The 22,179-nt window shown below is 41.2% G+C and overlaps 1 protein-coding gene across 16 annotated transcripts in view; it reads left to right on the plus strand.

Moving 5' to 3' along the window:
- Nucleotides 1-22,179, plus strand: part of TENM3 (teneurin transmembrane protein 3) — a 697,856-nt gene that overhangs the window by 262,692 nt on the left and 412,985 nt on the right. For 15 of the 16 annotated variants that reach the window (XM_079909550.1, XM_079909554.1, XM_079909551.1 and 12 more), the window contains one exon: nt 2,718-3,018. In XM_079909550.1, the coding sequence (XP_079765676.1) occupies nt 2,787-3,018 (232 nt within the window). In that variant the 5' untranslated portion in view covers nt 2,718-2,786. Of the gene's footprint in view, nt 1-2,717; nt 3,019-22,179 lie in introns of those variants that run through there. The other variant, XM_079909543.1, reaches the window with a different exon arrangement.

The following is a 22,179-nucleotide window of genomic DNA, read 5'->3' on the forward strand; positions in this document are numbered from 1 at the left end:
TCACAGATACCAGGGGTTAAGACTTCAACATATCTTTCTGGGAGCCACAGTTCAATTCACTACAGTCTCTGTAGCGACCGCTCAACTCTGTTTTTGCAGCGTGAACACAGCCAAGGAGAATACGTAAACAAATACATGTGCCTCGTTCCAGTAAAACTGTATTTACTAAAGCAGGTCATGGGTCAGATTGGGTCAGGGGACTAGAGTTTACCAATGCCTGGCCTAACTAATTGAAACAAAACTGCAGCAGAGAAGAAAAAATAAAACAATTTTTCCTGGCATTAGTTCATTTTTTAAAACATATTTATTTGGCAGCTCCAGGTCTTAGTTGAGGCACACGGGATCTTCACTGTGACGTGTGGGATCTAGTTCCCTGACCAGGGATCAAACCCGGGCCCCCTGCATTAGGAGCACGGAGTCTTCACCACTGCACCACCAGGGAAGTCCCAGTCAGTCCATTTTTAAAGTATAAAAATGCCTACATATTTGTATATATAGCAACACTTATTTTTTGAAAGATGTCAACTTAGGGCAAGAAACGGAACCTTTATAATGATTTCAAATCCCAAAACTCTATTACTAAAAATGCTTGAATGACAATATTTTTCTGGTCAATGAAAAGGTTTTTGAGGATTATTTAGTTATGAGAGTCTATATAAACCTTTCCTCCAAAGAGATCAAGGCTATTTTGGAAACAAGATTTTCCTTTAACTTGGGCATATTTATTCACTCCAGTAGAAGGAATGTGCCTGTTTCCCTCACTGAGCATATGTTCCCTGAGGGCAGGGACAGTGTTTGATTCAGTGGTGTGTTCTCAGCATGTTAGTCATTCAATAAATATTTATCTAAAGTGACTTGTTTGTTGGAATAACAAGAGTAAATCCGTGTGTTGTTGTTTTAATCCCGTTGTACAAATATAGCCCCTGTCACCGCACCTTGAAATTATTTATTGTCTTAAACAGAAAGGAAAGCTACGTTAAGGGGAATCCAATTTCTATTAAAAGCTATTGGGAGAACTTGTAAAGAGAAAAATGGAGTAATGAATCAGAGGGGGTCAGTGAAAAATGTTAGTTTATAAAATAGGAGTCATCAAAAAGTAGAAAAAGGTAGGGAAGTCAAGATACGTGTCAACAACCAAGCTAAGCTATTAGCAGCTGCTTTCACAGTGCAGCTCAGTTCAGTAGCAGAGACACATGGAGCCCCATGTGGGATACCCTCAATATGGGACGGGTAGGATTCAGTTTGGTTGAAGAGGCGGCTGGAGGAGCACCCAACTTTTCCAAGCCTAGGTTCTGGTATTCTGGGGTCAGTCCAGCTCAGAGTTTCCCCACTCTCCTTATCGCTGGAAGGAAGGCAGAAGTTAGAAAGTGAAAGGTATTCGGAGTCATAATTTTGCTCAGATAGAATAGAATCAAGACTTGTTGACAGCGTAGATGTAACCTGAGTTGACGTGGGCAAATCAGAGTCAGCGAAGAGACTCCGAGTTGGAAGCACATTAGAGAGAGCAGTGTGATGTGTTTCATGATGGCCAAGGATGAAGAGAGGGGCAGAGAGACTCTTCCGGAGAAGGACTCTCAGGAGAAAATAGTTAAATACAAGTCCCAGCCCTAAGGACGTGGAACCCAGGAGAAGACCTGGGCCCACCAGGAATCATTTGTTTCAAGTTGGTTATGGAAACACTCACATAAAAAGTGAGCTTAGGAAAGGAGTGGGGCGGGGGAGACACTGAATGCTGAAGACAAGGCCTTAAGGGACCTTCAGACTGAAAGGAAAGACAAAAGGAGAAAGAATTGAAAGGAGGACCACGTAGAATGTGGATGAGCCCTGGACCACGGTGTAGAATGTGGATACGGCCCTCCCTCTTCTGGGCCCTGTATCTTCAGCAGCAGAGCCTTTTCTACCCACCCTGACCCCTGTCCTTTTAGCAAATTCAGGAAAAAGAGAGTTGCTAGGCAGAGAAACACAATTCGCCCTGCTCCTTCTAACTCGTTCTCGCTACCGGCCCTTGCAGGAAACTATCCCATCAATTTAGCTACTTGCATTGCCTTAAAAATCAAGATAGTGCTGATTAAATTCATTTTCTAGAAAGCACAGTGCTTTTGAAGGAGAGGAGTAGAAGCGAAGGATCCGCTTTTTTCCACCTGTCGAGACATTTAGGTCATTAACACATGATAATTGTGCCTTCTGAAGGAAACGTCTTTGTGAAAAATAATCAAATGTTCAACACACTCGACAAAGTTTTACTTCTGTGAAGCTCCCAATTTGCTCCTAATCTTTAATAAATAAATAAAGAAATAAAAGAAATAAAAGTAGTATACGTTTTTGTAAGAAAAAGAAAGGTATTTTTTTTGAATGGAGAAAATGCAGCAAGAGAAAACTTTTCCATTGTGGAAAATTTAGAAAACGTCAAGACCAACTTTTAGCTAGCTCCTGTATCAAAATTTGTGGCTGACCTTCCTTTTTTTTTGTATTAATGTGAAAAATCAGATCTAGTAGCTTAAACAAGCACCCATAGCTCTCATTACCAGAACGTGTGCCTCACTTTCTGATAATACCGGACATTTTACACTGATTTCACGAATTTTCATTTCTTGTGGGAAGCAAGTTTGCTCAATAAGCAATAATACCCTTACTTTCCACCATTCTCCAGATTGAGGAGACAGCCAGTTTGTAGGCGAATGTGACGCTGACATCATGCAAACCTTTTATCTTCACAGACAGGCCAGTGAGAATGGAGCCCTGAGCACACTTCGCCGGGACTGATGCGCGCCCGGAAGGAATGAAGTATGGATGTGAAGGAACGTAGGCCTTACTGCTCCCTGACCAAGAACAGACGGGAGAAGGAACGGCGCTATACCAATTCCTCAGCAGACAGCGCGGAGTGCAGGGTTCCCACACAGAAGTCTTACAGTTCCAGTGAAACCCTGAAAGCTTTTGATCACGATTCCTCGCGGCTGCTTTATGGAAACAGAGTAAAGGATCTGGTTCACAGAGAAGCAGATGAGTTCACCAGACAAGGTAGGTCGTTGCTCTAGTAACACGAAGCACAGCTCCTGCTAACTTGCAGGGGTCACTTTTTTCCCTTCGAGGTGGTATGATTATTTCTTAGATTGATGTCCTATCCTCTGATTTAGACTTTGAGATATTAGGTGATCCCTGAGTATCCCACATTAAAAGTAGAAAGCCACCTATGGACACATGGACCCAGATGCAGGTATGGACCATGTAAAGAATCATCCCACACCCCACATTTCATACGTGAGGTTGCGGTTCTGCGTGTGGTCCCAGTGTTGGTGCCTAAACTGGAAACCCAGGTCTCCAGGGCTCCCTGCCAGGCTCAGGGAGGTGCACACGGACGCTGTTTTTGTAGTTAGAAGTGGCGTGAGGAAACTCATCTTCCCTCATGAGAAAGTAAGAATTCTTCTCTGGATCATGTCGTGATCCATCTGGCCCAGCTGTTTGTCTGTTTATAGAAGAGCCTGCGTCACAAGGGTTCCATTTTCTCTCTCGAAGGCATTTTGGGACGTTAAGTTTAGGCCTCAAAACATCCTAGTTTCCCATAATGTGATCCATTATGTGTTGGTCATTCCCAGGTGTTTGTTGGACACTTTTACGCTCTGTTTTCTGCCTGCGTGTTCTACCAGTGCAATAGCGACTTCTGTAACTCGAGTTCACAGTCCTAACCCTACTGATTTCCGTGCTTTAAAGACAGTGGCTTCTTTAAAATTAGGCATACAGAGGGACATTTTGTTCCTTCCAACACAGCCTTGAGATGTGGGCGACATTGCCACTAATAAAAATAAGATCCTCTTACATCTGCACTGCACAGTTCATTTACCTAGAACTTAGCATCCCGTAGCTAATTTTATCAAGAAACAAGGAAAAATAAATTAAACTTCAGAAATAAAGAATATATTCATTCTTTTCCAGTCACCTTACAGACAGTGTGACTAACAGTTTAATACTGAACAGGAACAAACTTAAGAAAAAGTAACAATGCTATAAATCATTCCAAAGTTTGAACTTTTCCATGGTTCTTTTCTTCTCTACGTTGTGGAAAGAGCCACCCTCAATAGGTTGAAATAGTGTTCCCTCACCTAAACCAGTTTACGTCAAGAAGACTCATTTGATGTGCCAGAAAGATTGTGTTCCCCGCGAAAGCATGCCTTACTAATTACAGGTATCAAATTATACGAAAGAGGAAAAACTTGCTGAACATTTCAAATCCAGTTTTTAAGGGAAACACGGAGCAGATATTTGAGATAGGTACTCTTGCTAAATTAAGGGACTTGAGTTCACTGTCCCATGTGTGATCGTTCTAAACCCCATTTCTTCTTGCATAATCTCTACACAGTGAACAGAGATTATCAGAGTACATTTTTCACCAGTTTCAAAAACAGCAGGTACTGTAGAAATGCAGGCAATCTGAACCCGGTGTGAAGTCTTACCTTTTGTAACAAAAATAACTTTTAGTGACCTGTTGGCAAAGAAGAAGCTACACTGTGGGATCCTGTGAGAGGGAACAAAGCAGCACGTGTGGCGTGATGCGCCGGGGAAGCGCGTCTCTGCCCCCAGCAAGCGTTTAGTTTAGGCAGAGAGGACGCTTAACGGGTTAAAAATAGCGAGCTGAAGTCTTCACCTCCCAGGCAGCGTTCGTCCAGTGCACACTGTTGCTGATGACACGGCGAGACCATCTGTGGAAAGCCCAGAACCAGAGTCTTAGGGGACCAAACATCCCTGTCACCTAGCTCCTTGCCAGCCAAGGACTAGAGAGTGAACGGGGCAGAGGGAAGGGACAGAGACAAGGTAGCCGACAGGGGCCTCTTGTCAGGAGCGGCCAAGTGCAGTGGTGAGAAGAGGTTTCAGAGCGCGGAGGTGCTGCCACCCAGTTGGCGTGTTCCTAAGTCAGGTCGTATTAAGGACGCAAATGGAAGGCACTGCTATGGACAGCTGAGCTGTGCTGATTCCTCACCTCGTTCCAGTCAGTGTGCTCGGAGTCACGTGCACCATCACTGAACTCTCACAGCACCTCGGGACGTAGGGCCCAGGGGCATCGTCCTTTCACAGGTTGAGACGGTCAAGGCTTGGAGGCCTGAGATCCCAGTGAGCGCCGTGCTGGGACTTGAACCCAGGCCTGTCTGCCCCCAGGTGCTCAGGCTTCTAACCTCTGTGCGGTTGCCAAGGCAGAAAACGGGCAGTTCAGTGTCAACCTTGCCCTCTGGTTTCCTGGAGTCAGTCTTAGCCAATTTTGATGGTACCGATCGAGAGAAATGAGGAGACTGGACACAATATTTGGGAAATAAAATGGACGTGATTTTGTGATCGGGTGGATGAGCATGTGGGGAAGAGGGAGGCATTGCAAATGCTTTTTCTTTCGTCTGCTTTGATGTGGGGAATATTTGTAGCAAGAGCGGCAGATGAGGTGAGGAAGGAACAAGGGAAAGTCTGCTATCGGATGATGTGTTTCCCAAGCACGCATGATGAAGAATCCTCCCAGCCTTTCATTTTCTTTGAACCTGACAAATGTCAGTTTTTCCTCCCTGACTATTATGCTGTGGTATTAATTATTTAATTGACAAAATGTGCTTCCTGCCACAGCTCCTGACATCATACACATAATAAAAATGAAAGATTAAAAATATTAATGGTAGCCAAAGACCGTTGAAACTCTTCCAAAGAATCATGCTAATTGAGCTTGTCCATGGAGTTTCAAAGCGCCTTGCCAGTCCAAATCCACTCCTTCTTTGAATGACACAGGAAAATGCAGCTTCAGCCGCAGGAAGGGGTAGTAGAGACGCCTGTTAATGCAATTACATGGAGAATTCAAATCTAGAAACACAATGATTTTAGTCAACTATAAAAAAAAGAAATGTAATATTTTTATTTTTATCGACCAATTTTATGGCTATTATCAAACTTAATTTTAATCATTTTCTATGGCTTTACTGACTGGCAAGTGGCTATTGTTAATTACGTGTTATATTCAGACACTGTAAAGCTAAGGAGGGTTTCCTTTCCATAGTAATGTGTCGTTTGACCGGTTCTCACACAGATCTCTTTCTCTCCTTTTAAATCTCTCCGTGTGGCTTACTGGCTGGTGGGAATAGTCCTTTCAGCAGCTGTGGAGCTCTCTGTAGGTGTGATGGGGTTAGGCTAATAGTGGCTTCTTTGGCATTCTTGGATACTATTTTCTTTGATTCATCTTTGAAGGGAATTTATCCTGTCAGATCTGAGACACATTTCTTATGAAACAGCTGCGTAAGATCATCCCACAGTTTTTAGAGAAGTGATAAAATAAAAGCTCTTTCCTTCTCCGCACTATATACATTGCCTGTGATGTCCTTGACCAAATGCGGAAGCTCATCAACTCCAGTGAGGAACATTGGCCGTGAAGGCGAAGTTTGAAATGAGGTGATATCTGGAAGTGGGAACACTTTTTTTCCACAGAACCCTAACCCTGGAAAAAAAGGAAAAACACCTCTGAGACAGTCTTAACCCAAAGTGTTTACCCGTTAGTCAGTCATCAGTGTCGTGGTTGTGAATTTCAGAATTTTAAAATGAAAAGCCTACCATTTATTCTTCATTTATAGAATGTCAGGGGAGGAAGGTTACCTGTTTTTAAATTTGAAAAGCAGACAGCCTTATGTCTGTGTTTGTACGCACCTGAAATCAAAATACATAATAAATTTACAAAGTAGGAAAGGGAAGGAGGAAGGTCACTGATTTCTGAGTGGGGCTCCCTGACCGCTTGCTTCTGGTCCCAGCAACTCTCCTGTTTCCTCACCGCTGCTCTGGGATTTGCCTTCTCTTCCTGCTTGTCGCCATCAGGGGTGCTCAGCAACCGCCAGCTCCCACAGACACGACTTCTCACCTCATGGTATTGCTGGCCCAAGGCCGGTTCCAGTAGAGTTGGTGGGAAAGGAGATGCCACAAGCCCTGAAGCCTCCTGCTGCACCTGCTTGGTGGGCTGTGTCCTGAGTCCCGGTCCACCTTTTATACAAGATTCCGGATGCTAGACCTTCCCCTGACCAAATGTGACCCTCTTTTGAGAAACAGAAGGGCATTAGAGGCACGGTCTGAGTTTTTCTGTGCACATGTATCCGGGACTGTGGTATAAGCGTTGTTCGAGTCATGCCTCATTTACCCATCTCCCAAATGGCTCTCTACCCCTCCTGATCTGAGCAGTGATGTGGGTGCAAATGAGGTCTAGAACCCTCTTAGGGTCCACGATGCACGTGCCTTTCTTCTTGGGCCAGATGAACGCTCGAAGTGGGGTGAAGCCCTAGCGTGAGGATCAGAGAGGACGCTGTGGCTTCCCGGTGCCGGAGAGAGGCTCCCCGGCCCCTCCCACACTACTCACGGGAGTGGACGTCGTGCTGCAGGGGCAGCTGTCTTCCTTGCCCCTCAGGAGCTGAGGGAGCCTAAGTGGACGCCTTTTCTCCACTCCAGTACTGAGAGTGCCAGCCCCGGAACCCAGGGAGTAGAAAGGCTTGTCCCCAGCGACTAAGACGACTTGTCACTGCTTCCAAGGCAGCCCCCAGGAAAGCAGCGACAAGCTTAATGGCGCCCAGCACGTAGGAAGTGAGGTATGATGCAAAACAGACGGATCAGGAAGCTCCGAATGCAAATGAGCGATGGGAAGAAAAGGAAAGCCCAAACCCAAACGAAAGATTATAATAAGAGCACTCTCAGACATCTAAGCACAAAAAAAAAAGGCACAGGAGCAAAGCCAGCAGTAACGGCCGAGCGCTAAGGTGGGGAAAGGCATAGTTTAGAAACCAGAAGAAGCAGAATAGGCATGTTGAAGAAGGAAGGGTGGTCACTGTTGAAATCCAAATGACTGGTTCTGAAGACCAAGTAGAAGAAATGACTCAGAAGACGAAGTTCCAGGTAAAATTAAGAACACACACACACACACCCCTTAGCACATCCTCGAGAAATTCTTTAACTTTGTGGATGAAGATATTTTACAAGATTCTAGAGAAAGAAAAACAAGTTACTCTTCTTGTGACTTACAAAAGAAACAAATATAAAACTAATGACTCTCTCATCATCAACAGTGAAAACTAGAAGACAACAGAATAACTTCTACCACAAGGAAAAGACTACAGCCCGGGGGTTCTATATGCAGAGAAGATATCATCCATCTCTCAGAGTAAACGCAAGATATTTAGGGACGTGCAGAGATTCAGAGACTGTATCACCAACGCGCACCATCTGAAGTATTCAAGAAGTGATACCAACTGAATCAGAGTCACTACCTGTGAAAGGAAAGGAAAATGTGGTGAACCACCCACCGTGCAGTGTATGTGCGGTCAAATCCCAAAGGACGATAGAGCGAGTGGAAATGTGCAAGAACCACTGCAAGGGAAGCCCTAAGAAAAGACTAGAAATAAAACTCCTTCCGCATCAGCAAAACCCAATAGTTGGGGGAAGCTGGTAGGGAAATTAAAAGTGTTCCCAAAATCTCATCTGAAGAAAGAGGGGAGAAACAGTCATGGCGCAGAGCTTCAGTGGAGGGGAATAATTGCTATCTTGCATTCATGTGGTAATGAAAAATATGTATTTGAATATGAATGTCAGGGAAGGGAAGGTAATCATTAGTGAAATGAAGAAAGCACAATAGACCTACCTAATTAGCAGGGGGGAAAAGGCATGAATAGCGATCTGATCAATTTAGCAAAAACAGCTCCAAGGGGAAAGAGGAAACAGGCAAAATCATGAATAACCATAAAACAAGACGGAAGACGTGAACTCTCCCGTATGACACATTACATGAAATAGGAATGAGCTGAATTTTGACACAAACAGAAACTAACCAGCTGATTTAGAAACGTTATTGGTATTTATAAGAAACAGACTTAAAATGGTTAAAAAGTGGTTGAGAATAAAGAGATGGATATCAAGAGATATCAGGTGAATACAAACAAAAAGAAAGTAGGATTGGCAGTATTAATATCGGGAAAGGTGGAATTTACAATTAAAAACACTAAACAGGGTAAAGAGGACCACTAAGTAAATGGTAAGAGACAACGGGATGAATACTCTTAAAGTGCATACATTACGCAGTATAGTAGCTAAATTTACAAAGCAAAAGCTTTTAGGGAAAAAATGTTGTTAAAACACATTTATTGAGGGATATGTGGTTCACCTCCTTCAGAAACAGATCTAAAAAGACCAACAAAAACGAACATACTGTATATATTAAGAAATAAGTGAAATATCAGGAAAAAGGAACCACAGGAAAATAGGAAGAAGTAGATCATCATGATAAACTTAAATTAAAAGCAAACAAAAAGTTGATGCTTTAAGAAGTCTAAGAAACCAGAAAGCCCCGATGGTCCCGATTAAAGAATAATGAGAGTGAAAATAAGGAGAGATACTGAAGACGTCATGACGACGAAAGGAACTGCTCCAGACAGCACATTTTCTTAAATCCAGGGAAATTTATTTTTTCTTAGTAAAATTTGATCAACCCCAAATTATTTCAAAACATGGAGAAAAGTCATCAGAATCAGTTACCTCAAAAGAGATTAGCAAGGTGATTAAAAGGGACACCATTAAAAAGTACCAGATAGGTTCCTAGGTAAATCTTACATAACCTTCAAAGTACAGCTAAGTCCATAGTTCAAAAAGCTATTCAACACCAAAAAAATAAAAAAGAAAAGAAAAAGATGGAAAGCACTAAAATTCATATTATGAGGTTGACATAACCTTAACAACAAAACTTGATTAACATGGTACAAAAAAGAAACTATCTAGACCAAAATTTCTTCTCAATATGTATGTAATAAAAATTCTAAACAACCATTTGTATATAAGAACCTAGCAATGTATAAAAACGGTAACAGTCTGGACCAGATTAATAACCAAGTGGTTACTAATCCTGGGTGATGATGCAAGGATTTTTCAATGTTGGGAAATCTATTAACGTAATTAGATTAATAAATCAGTGTAGAAAAGCATGATCTTATCACTAGATGATGAAAAGGTTTGGGATAAAATTTTAAACCCATTCCTGATTAAAATAAAACTCACTAAGTAAACAAGAAGGAAGAAAACAAATATGTTAGTCGTGTAAGATGATCAATCAAAAAAATCAGGGCTTCCCTGGTGGCGCAGTGGTTGAGAGTCCGCCTGCCAATGCAGGGGACGCGGGTTTGTGCCCCGGTCCGGGAGGATCCCACATGCCGCGGAGCGGCTGGGCCCGTGAGCCATGGCCGCTGCGCCTGCGCATCCGGAGCCTGTGCTCCGCAACGGGAGACGCCACAACAGTGAGAGGCCTGCGTACCGCAGGAAAAAAAAAAGCATTCTCAAGGGTAAGATTCTAGGACCATTTCAGTTAAAATCAGTAACACAAAAAGGCTCACCTACCCGCACAATTACTATGCAAAATTGTTTAGACATTTTAGCAATTGTAGTAAGAGAAGAAAATGAAACAATTGATATATATTTTGGAAAACGTTAAAATTAGCACTTTTGCTAAATACGTGATTGATTTTGTACATACAAAAACCATGTGAAATAAAAACCACTAGAAAAGTTTTTTTCAAGTTTGAAGCAAATTGGGTAAATGCAAGATGAATCTATGGACATCGCTGGTAGTATATTTAGCATAATAGCTAAGAGTATATTTTCTGGATGAAGATGTGTGTTTGAGACCCACACCTGCCATTCATTAACCAAGCGGCAAGTCACCTCATTTTGGCCGAGTAACTCGCTTGAACAATCACTTAGTTTCTCTGTGCTTCAGTTTCCTTCTGTGTACATTGTGCTTCTGCTTCAGTCTACAGTTTGCTGAGAATGAAATGAGTTGATATATATAAACTGCTTAGAATAATACCTGATGCACGTCGTATACCATTAAGTACTTATTAAACAATAATTGGCTAAACTTGGCGGTCAGAAAAAAATATCCTACCACAATGGCAACAAACACTATAAAGTTCTCTGGGATAAATGTTAACAAGAGTGGTATAGGACCTAATATGAAGAGATCTGTCAATATTATTGTGAGACAGACAACAGATCTGAATAAATGGAAAGACAGTCAATGTTTTCGGATGGGAAGACAGGTATAAAAATACCAGTTCTATGAAAATAAATGCATAGGAGTCAAGGCTTATGTTTAATTGGAGAAAGTGATCTGAAAATTAACGTGGAAGAATAAATGTCAAAAATATATTCAAAAGTGAGGATAAAAGGGCCTTACCATATATTGTTTAAAATAGTATAAAGCCATGTAATCACGTCTATAAGATACTGGCGTAAATAAAGACAAGTTGATCAGTGGAGTTGGCTAAAATTTCAGAACTAGATCCTAGCATACAGGGAAATTTAGCATAAAACAAAAAATGGTTTTTCTATTCATTGGGATTTGATAAATGGTGCTGGCACAGCTGGTTATCCATCTGGAAGAATATAAAATTGGACCCATATCTTTCAGCATATTCAAAAATAAATTAAGATGGATTAAAGACAAATGTAAAAAATAAAGCAATAAGAACTCTAGAAGTTGATTGGAGAGACTGAATAAAGTAGCAATGACTTGACCCGTGAGTAGCAGAAAGTTCCCCAAACAGTGGTTTAAACACCTATCAGAATTATTTTCTTACAAAACAAGAAGTCCAGAGGCAGACCGTCCAGGGTTCAAAGATGCCATCAGGGCCCCAGCTACCTTCTGTCTTTCTTGGCTCAGTCATCTGTAGCATGTGACCTTTGCCCTACGGATCCCCAGATGTTTGCTGCATTTTCATATTCCTGTTGAAATAGAACCAAAGCAAAAGGGAGAAGTGTTTCTCTCCATTGGACTATTTCCTTTCACTCCCCAGAGACGTCTTCTTGCATCTCTTTTTTTCACAACTGTTATCCTTGGCTACGCTTAGCTGCATGAGAAGAGGGAACATTGACTATTTTTGCTTTCCAGCTTTTATAACAGAGGGAGGCAAGGAAAAGCTGGTTGCGAATCTACACGGCCTGCCCCAGGGACTGTGTACATCCCGAGAATAGAGGAGACCATTCTAACTGAAATAAAAAAACCAGAAGAGAAGCCTTATATGATTATTTTTTACTTAAAATCTTTTATATAAAATATAAATAAGCATACCATGGACAAAATTATTTTGTTGGGAAATATGTTTATAATCCATGTGACAGATAAAAGATACACACGCACACACACACGCACACACACACACGCACACACACACACACACACGCGCACACACACACACACACACACACACACACACACACAATAAAGTAAGAGTGACTTTTACAAATTGAAAACAGAAAGACAACCCAACGGGAAATAGCTTCAATTCACAGAAGAGCAAATTCAAGTGGTCAGTGAACACATGAAAAGGTCACGAGTTTTCCTATTAGTCTGAGAAAAGCAGTAGCTCATCCGGGCCCCTGCATCCGCCCTGCACAGCTCGTGTCCTGGCATCCCTCATAGAGCATCTGTGAACCAGGTGACCACCAGTGATTTGCTGAGGAAGTTCCTCCCGGCTTGGTAAGCAGAAAATGAATGGGAGAAGCAACCATAGTGACAGGTGTTCCTGTTTGGAATTCTGCACACATTCTTTTCAGACAGACAGCCTTGTACATTGGAGTCACACCCTAGAATGTTCTTCCATCCAGGTGACCTAATACACTTGCGTGTTCCATCGGGCCTTCCTCCATGTTGTTTCCATTGAAAAATATACAGTGATCCATTATCAACATCTAAACGCAATACATCGATTCCTACAGCAAGGACTTGCTGTACAACTGTGAAGTTTGGGATTAGGAAGAAGCCAAAAAAAATAAAGACCAACTTGTGAATTGCATCACACAAAACTTGACTCAAAAACTCTTAAAAGGGCTTCCCTGGTGGCGCAGTGGTTGAGAGTCCGCCTGCCGATGCAGGGGACACAGGTTCGTGCCCCGGTCCGGGAAGATCCCACATGCCGCGGAGCGGCTGGGCCCGTGAGCCATGGCCGCTGAGCCTGCGCGTCCGGAGCCTGAGCTCCGCAACGGGAGAGGCCACAACAGTGAGAGGCCCGCGTAACGCAAAAAAAAAAAAAAAAAAAAAAAAAAACTCTTAAAAGTATTGAAATAAACACAACAAAATCCATTTGCAGAATTACAAAAAAAGAAAGAAAGAGAAAGGAAAGAAAAAACAGTAAAGTAGTCACAGAGGTTATATTTGGAGAGTGGGGCTATGAGGGAAAACCTGCCGCTCTAAATCATCAAAGGTCAAAGGCAAAAATAATCCCTGTCTTGGAACCATAGGAGTGGGGAGGAGAAGCACCTTTCCAGACAGGCAGATACCGTTGTTAATGTTCACACTGTCCTGAGGGTTGATTTTCAATTCAGGATGAATTCCAGGCACAGTAGGAGCACGGCACAGGGTTTCTGATTTAGTTTAGGGATGAAATATAAACCCAAAGTTCCTGGTACTAAAGGACATTTTAACCCTTGTGACCCGTACTTTTACCAAGGTCTATTCTCTTCCTTTTCCTCCTGCTTGGACTCATGATACTATTGTTCTCAGCCTTGTTTCATGGTCCATTGTGCTACCTTCTTTATGCCTCTGCATAAACTTACGGTTGGGAGATATCTGAGATCCTCTAAGTCCATTTTATAGATGAGGAAAACTGAGACCCATACTTGTGAAAATGCTCACTCAGTCAACAGCTGGTGAGTTCCAGAGCCAGAAATAAACAGAGTCTGATCCTATTATTTTCCTACTCTTTCGCCTTCCTAATTTACAAGAAAAAACCAAGCCCTTTTAAGAAAACCACAGAAAAAGTTAACCATGTTCTTGAGTATGCTTGCAACCTTGAAGTAAGCATAGATAGCTTAGGTCATAAAAAGGACAAAACATAGAAGAAAAAGAAAGTTGATAAATTGGACTTCATCAACATTAAAACTTCTACTTATCAGAAAATACCTTTAAGAAAATGAAACAGCAAGCCACAGTGTAAGAGAAAATTGTGTATATATATATATATATATATGTATACATACACACATACACATATATATGACAGTATATATGTCATATGCATGCATAATATATACACATATATACGTATATGTCATATATATGACAAAGGACTTATATCCAGACTATATAAAGAGCTCCTATAACTCAATAATAAAAAGATTAACAATGCAATTTAAAAATGGACAAAATCCTTCAAAACTACATGGAAAATACACAAATGTCTGATGAGTACCTGAAACAGTGCTCAACATCATTAGCCATCAGGGAACTGAAAATTAAAACTACGACGACATATTACCACTCACCCACTGGAATGGCTAAAGTAAAAAATTCCGCAGCACCAAATATCTGTAAGGATGTGGAACAACTGAACTCTCATACATTGCTGATGGGAGTGCGAAATGTAGAATGGCAAGATTTTCGGAAACTGTTCGGCAACGTCTTATGTAAAGTTAAAAATAACCTCTTCCTTTTGACCGAGCAATGCATATCCTAAGTATTTACATATAAGACAAATGAAGCTTTATCTTCATGGCAGCTTTCTCCATAATCAGCCCAAACAGGAATCACCAAGTGAATGGATGTAACAAATTGTAGTTCCATTCATGCAATAGAACACAGCCCAGTAATACCAAAGATGAATTACTGATAAAGCAACAATGTGGAAGAACCTCAAAAGCATTCCATTAAGTGAAAGGCTCCACAGTCGTTACTGTGTGACTGTTTATATTCAGTTCAAGAACAGACAAAACCTATCTATAATAAAAGAAGTCAGGGGCTTCCCTGGTGGCGCAGTGGCTGAGGGTCCGCCTGCCGATGCAGGGGACACGGGTTCGTGCCCCAGTCCGGGAGGATCCCACATGCCGCGGAGCGGCTGGGCCCGTGAGCCGTGGCCGCTGAGCCTGCGCATCCGGAGCCTGTGCTCCGCAACGGGAGAGGCCACAGCAGTGAGAGGCCCGCGTACCGCAAAAAAAGAAAAAAAAAAAAAAAAGTCAGAACAGTAGTTGCCTATGGTGACGGGGATTGACTTCAGGGGATACGGGAACTTTGCGGGCGTGAAGAAGATGTGCTGTATTTAGCTGGGCTTCGTGGTGGAAACATACGTTAGAACTCACTGAAGTGTCCACTTAAGATTTGTGTGCTTCACTGCATATAGAATTTACCTAAGCAGTAATAACTTTAGAAACAAACCCCCAAGCTAGGCATGCTCAAACAAGTGTAGCTGGACGTGGGAGGTCTGGGGTTTGCTTTCTCTTTGCGTCCAGCTTCAGCCAAGATGACATTTCACTTGGTCCTGGGACAGTCACATTGTCTCCACTGAACCACAAGCACAGTCCTTTTAGAGACCACCTCTGCTGCCAATGCACTACAGTGTTTTGCTGGATAAAGACATTCTGCCCACTAAGATAATGGCAGCCCAACCTTTCCAGGACAGCACCGAGGGAGCGGAGGCCGACTTGTGGCACGTAGCTGGGACCATGCCTTTCAAATATATTCATCCATTTCCAAATAGAAAAAAAGGTCCATTTTTAACTCTTGGATATAGGTTACATGTTTTGGCAGTTTTAATGTTGGAATTCCCTGAAATGATAAATAATTTTTAAATCTTTCCGCATAGTGTGTGTTTCCAGATAGGTCAAAAGAATTAAATTCATATTTCTGAGATGTAAATCATGCAAGATGTATGTATAATTTTAGAATATCACCAATAGCATTTGGCGGATGTAAAAATAATATTCATAGCTCTGTTGATTAAGATACTAATTGTGTGTCTCTCTGTACCATTTTATCCTGTTTTGGAAGTGAAATGGAATACATCCATTTTTTTCTTACTCTTAGTTTTATTTTGTTCCTTTGTATTTTTTGCATTTTGAAAATAGATTAAACATTCAGGCATGTTGGAAACTGTGAAAGAGGAAAATTTGAGACCCAAGAGCAAAATGCTTTTAATTTTAAAGACCGAGATTTCATTTAGTCTTGGATGCCATTATAGTGAATAATGGGAACTGATCCTAGACTTCAAAAGAAATATGACCATGTGGTCTTACCGTTCAGCACTTAATGCTGCTGTGAATTTCCAGTTCTACCCTCTGTCATCTTACAAAAACGAAAGGAATCTGAAACCCTTTTTCATGTTTTCTGAAATACTTCCTGGTGCTAAGAAAACCTTTTCTTCGGGAGAACAGGGTTTCATAAAGAAAGACAAAAACCTGAAACAGACATCAGATCCCCTAGGCTAATTACTGCAACTCCAAAGTTTATTCCTTTTAAATATGAACTCTTTAAAATGATTCATTTAGAGATCAAAATGATTAATCCTTCTCAGTCACTACGAATGTCAGCGGTGGGATTAAAGGATTTAGATGGCCATGTTTACTCAGCTTTAAATTTCTGTACTTAAAGACACCAGTTAAAGAGCTGCAGTTCATCATCATTTCATGTGAATGTTTTCCTCCTAGTTCCCTCTTTTAGCTCCCCTTCCTAACTGATTATTAACTAATTTGGGCTGTTAAGTAGGTAAGTGCCTCTTTCAGACTTGGCAGCCAACCTGCTCTGTAGATTACCTGCCAGAAGGTGTGAGTAGATAGATAGCTTATAGCTCTCCTCTGGACACAGTAGGGGTAATCCTTGCCCCCTGCCTCGGCCTTTATTGGTCTGATGTCCTGAGCACCCTCTTGCTGCTGAACTTGTATCTGGTTCCTTGCCACACTGCCAACTTTGTATCCACATTGTGAAGCACTGTGGTGCCGCTTCAGTCACAATTATTAAACACCTGCTGCTTCGCGCCAAACCACACGCATATTTATACCAATACCTACTGCAGTTCAATTATCAGATAGCAGCAGATACGTTGTAGGGTTGAAGGCGTATTAGCATCCATCGCTGGGTCCCGGGTTGTTCTAAAGAAACAATGACTGGGTAAAAAATAAAAAGCAAATTCATTTTCAGAACGCTTTTGAGAAAAACCAAATTTAAAGTGATTACTCTCCTTACAAATGGGTACAAATGGTTGCTAATGTCAGAATTGCGCTATTCTGTGGCGGGTATCTAAACCCTTCGTGGTACCTGCTTAAGAAGATGCCTTTTCTTTATAAGTCAGCAGACTCACAACCTCATTTTCTTGTTTGAGCCACCAAGCCTCCTCTTCAGTATCCATGTTTGTCCCCGCCGGGGGCTTCACAAATCTTATCGTGAAGAAAATGCATATTCTCTGGGGCTGTTCATCTAATCCTGCTTTCCCTGCTTGCAAATGCACTTGGGGTTTTCCCTTCTCAGGCTTCTCATCAAGTTCACCGTCAAGTCTCAACCACACACTTCCAGGGACAGGTACATAGAGTTCACAGCCGAGTTCAGGATGAATGCTGAGGGGTGTAACCTGCAATGGCTTCCATTAGACCCGTATTTTGAGTGATAAATTGGATTGTAAATATGGTGTACAGTGGTCATTTCCTTTGTCCTCTAGAAATATTAGATACTAATATCTTATGAATAGGAACATCGAGAAGGCTGTTGAATACTGTTGACGATATTTACGTTTTATAGAGAGAGTAAATGGGGTAGGGAAAGTTAAGGTATTTAGTGGGATTTTAAGTTAATTTTTAAAATGTAGTTTTGTGTAGGATCCTGTTAGTCAAGATTTATACCCTCACTGGAGCTTCTACTGCATGTTCAAGGGTGGGTATTCTGTTCAAAGAGTGACAAATTTAACGTAAGGAAGTTTGGAGTATCCCAGAAATTATGCATTAGGACTCAAAGGGGAAAAAATTCCACACGCTTGTTTTACTCTGTGATCTTCTTATCGTTTTACAAACACAGCAAAAAAGGGAACTCCGGGTAAGATGGTGGTGACGCTGAATCCACCAGTAGCAAATGAGAAATGTTTGTCCAGTTTGTAGTTCGGGGCTGCGCTCCGCCCTTGCAGGAGGATGCCTCCACGTCAGAAAGTATATAATTCCATCCAAGCTGGCAACGGCCAAGGAAAAGGCTTAAAGGCAGTTACAGATTATTTTATTTCTGTGTATTACACTTGTATTGATCCTTCTCTCCATTTCCTACACTCAGTTATCGGGCTTGTTACTATAGAAGAAATAGACGCTTATTTGCCTTTAAAAAAGTCCATATATGATGAAGGGAAAGGGAAGAATGAAAAGAAAAACGTTGCTCCTGTATTTCTTACACAACTTCATTTCTCTACAATAAATGAGGAAGGAGTTTTAAAACCCAGCTTCTCCAAGGGAAGGTAGTAAACTAAATTTCTAATTATTGAATGGGAGCTATTAAACAGCAAATCAAGAAAATATATTGGTTCTCTTAAAAGAAGGTAGACTTTCATCTTTCTTTCTTATATTTTTAAATTAATGAAAATTATCATGCAAAGTAAAAATTCAAAACTATAGAAGAGAAAATTACTGATTTCCTTCACTTACGTCTCCTTCTGTGTGGTCCATCTTGACAGTTAATGGCCCCCTCCCCTTTATTCATGCTCAAAACCATAGGCATTTATATAATCTGTTGGGTCTCTTTCTTAGTTTCCAAAAATGGGATCATACTCTACACACTACTTTGCAACTTGTATTTTTTTTACTTAAAATATATATAATAGGCTTCCCTCCAGCACAGAAAACATAGGTCCAAACCCACTCTTTCTGCTATAGCCAGATAGCCTTCCATTAAGGGAATATATCACGTATTTAACAGTCTAAGAGGTAGACTTTCAGCGCTAAAGAATACTTTAACTTTAACAGACAAAATATTTTCAAAGACTAAGGCAGCATAATAGAAGGCAAAGAGAAAAATGATAAAGAAATAATGAGATTGTGTAGCAGACCCGCAGAATCCGTTGCTTTTTAAGAGAACCGTTCGCGGTTTCAGTACCAGTTCCTGTGCCAATGACTTATATAGTCCAACTCCTCACTGCAAGTTTACAGCATGGTATATACACACTGGCAGTGTGACATAAAAGAGAGCCGACAGATAATAAGCGTTGTGAGGATGTGCAGAAACTGGAACTCTCATACACTTGTGGTCAGAAAGGAAAGCGGTGCAGCCACTGTGGAAAACAGTCTGGCGGTTCCTCAAAAGGTTAAACGTAGAGCTAATACGATATGACCCAGCAATGCCTCTCATAGGTACATACACAAGAGAAATAAAAACATATGGTGTTCCGTAGCAGCATTTCCACAGTAGCCAAAAAGTGGAAACAACTCAAATGTCCATTAACTGATACACAGATAAATAAAAGATGATGTGTCTATACAATGGAATATCATTTGGCCATAAAAAGAAATGACTGCTGGCCCACGCTACAATGTGGATGAATCTTGAAAACACTATGTTAAGTGAAAAAAGCCAGTCGCAAAAGTCTACATATTGTAGGACCCCTTTTCTTTGAAATGTCCAGAGTAGACAAATCTATAGTGAGAGAAAGTAGCTTAGTGCTTGCCTAGGGCTAGAGGGAGCGGTGGGGTGAGAGGGGAAATGGCAGGTGGCTGATAATTGGTACAAGGGTGATGAAAATGTTCTAAAATTGATTGTGGTGCTAGTTGCACGCCACCATGTGTATGCTAAGAACCATTGACTTGTACACTTTAAGTAGGTTCACTGTATGGTCTGTGAGTTAATATCTCAATAAAGTAGTTTTGGAAAAGAGAAGAAACAAGTGAAATAGAGAGAAAGGGCACAATCTAAGCATCAGAGAACCTAGACGTAAGAGGGGAGAGAATACCACGAGTTCTCATGTGGGACCACCCTCCTCTGGGTTCTGCAGTCACCCTGTGTCACTCCGAGGCTAGTCCCTCACGTAGAGGCTTTTCCTTTTCAACTCACCCAGACATTGCAGATGTCTTGCCTAATGGTGAACATCACTCTGCATTGCAGCTTTGAAAAATCCCTTCTTCTTCGGACTAGGTTATAGACACCATGCAAGACATAGGCCATTTTTTTCCAACCCCCTTCTTTTATTAAAGAGGTAGCTATGCTCAGTGCTGGTGGAAAGTGGTCCTTTCCATTTTGTCACATACCCTCCCTCATTTTTCAAAATGTGAACCTTTTTTCAATGATGCCACCTGCCTGGGCTGTTTATTCAGTCTTTCTTTTATAGGTTTTTCAAATTTATGAGTGTCATGAAACAGAAATGCCTAATCTAGTCCAAGCTAACCTTGCCTTTTAATCACAAGAAATTTCCTCCTCAGGTACACTTTGTTCCTCCTGCAATTTATTATGTTGGGACTGTTTCAAATTGTAATGGGAAACTCTGTGGCTGGCCTTGCTGATCAAGGTTATCAAAATTCAGTGTGCAGGAGGTAGATACTGATTTCACCAGTCTCGGCCAACAGAATTAATATAAAGACTCTACAGGGTGAAGAAAGAAATTAAGGTAATAGTGTTAGAAGCATTGCAAAGAACACAATCTGAAGAAACCATGGAAAATAAGAATAAATGTATCCTCATCTCCTTCGTGTTACTTGAAGCCAAAGATGAGTTTGAACAAGACGGTCATGTCTTTAGTCTGGTTCCAGAGCATCTTTGCTGCCTTCTTCTGCCAGTCTCTTCCCATTTCTCCACATTGACCTAAAATCCAGTGCCAAGAACCACATCCCAACCCCAAATTCCCGGCTCCATGGTACCAGAGCCAACTGCTTCTTCTCCCAATCAGGAACCCTTCTTTTCACCATCTTCCTTCTGTTTGTCCAAACTGCCTGAGCTTTCCATAAGTATAGCCCATCTTGCTAAACGTTGCTGAATTGTAGGAAATAATCTAATAGACTAATTCATTCAAATGTAATAGCTAGATCTCCCCAGGGGTGTCTGCATTAAAACGAGGGATCCTACAAGCAAGAATCCTTAACCTAAGGGGGGAATCAGCAACAGTGGAATTTGAAGCACTGGGGAGAGAGAGTTTTGAATGAAGGAAAAGTCAACTTTGGTGGTGATGTGACTATTCTAAAATTATTTGAAAACAACCTTGTTCCCCCCCTCAAATTGTCCATTTCTCTATGATTATTACATTTGCCCAGGTGTTTATTTTTTGTCATTTTTCATTTTGCTTCCCTTTATGCTGGCTTCATTTACATAAAGCATCTCTTTTTTTAATTAAAAAAATTTTTAACTGAATGAACGATTCTTTAAATTCTATAGTGCTTTACAATTTTCAAAAGATTCATACATACGATTTCATATAATTCCATAATAACGCTTTTTTTCTCCCCTCCCCCTATACTGTCCTCCCCACTTCCCTCTCCCCATTGGTAACTGCTAGTTTGTTCTCTGTATCTGTCAGTCTGCTTCTTGTTTGTTTTATTCATCAGTTTGTTGTATTTTTCAGATCCTACATATAAGTGATGTCATACAGTATTTGTCTTTCTCTGTTTGATTTATTTCACTTAGCATAATGCCCTCCAAGTCCATCCACGTTGCTGCAAATGGCAACATTTTATTCTTTCTGTGGCTGAGTATATATATATATATATATATATGTACACTCAGTGTTATATATATAATGGATACTACTCAGCCATATATGTATATGTGTGTGTGTATATATGTATACATACTCAGTATTATATATATAATGGAATATATATATATATATATACACACACACACAGCTTCTTTATCCATTTATCTGTTGATGGACACTTAGGTTGCTTCACACTTGGGCAATTGTAAATAACGTTGCTGTGAACATTGAGATGCATGTATCTTTTTGAGTTAGCGCTCTTGTTTATGTTTTGGATATATACCCAGGAGTGGTATTGCTGGGTCACATGGTAGTTCTATTTGTAGTTTTGTGAGAAATCCCCACACAGTTCTCCACAGTGGCTGCATCAGTTTACATTCCCACCAGCAGTGTAGGCGGGTTCCCTTGTCCCCACAGCCTCGCTAACATTTATTTGTGTTCTTCTCGACGATGGCCATTCTGACAAGGGAGGCGGTATCTCACTGTGGTTTTGAGTTGCGTTGCCCTGATGATTAGCGGGGTTGAGCATCTGTGGCCATCTGCATTTCCTCTTTGGAAAAATGACTATTCAGTTCTTCTGCCCATTTTGAAATCAGGTTGGTTGTTTTTTTGATGTTCTGTGAGCTGTCTATATGTGTTGGAAATTAATCCCTTATCTGTCTTATCATTTGCAAATACCTTCTCCCATTCAGTAGGCTGTGTTTTTGTTTTGTCGATGCTTTCCTTT

Source organism: Stenella coeruleoalba, assembly GCF_951394435.1.
Source record: "Stenella coeruleoalba genome assembly, chromosome: 21".
NCBI classification, from domain to species: Eukaryota; Metazoa; Chordata; class Mammalia; order Artiodactyla; family Delphinidae; genus Stenella; species Stenella coeruleoalba.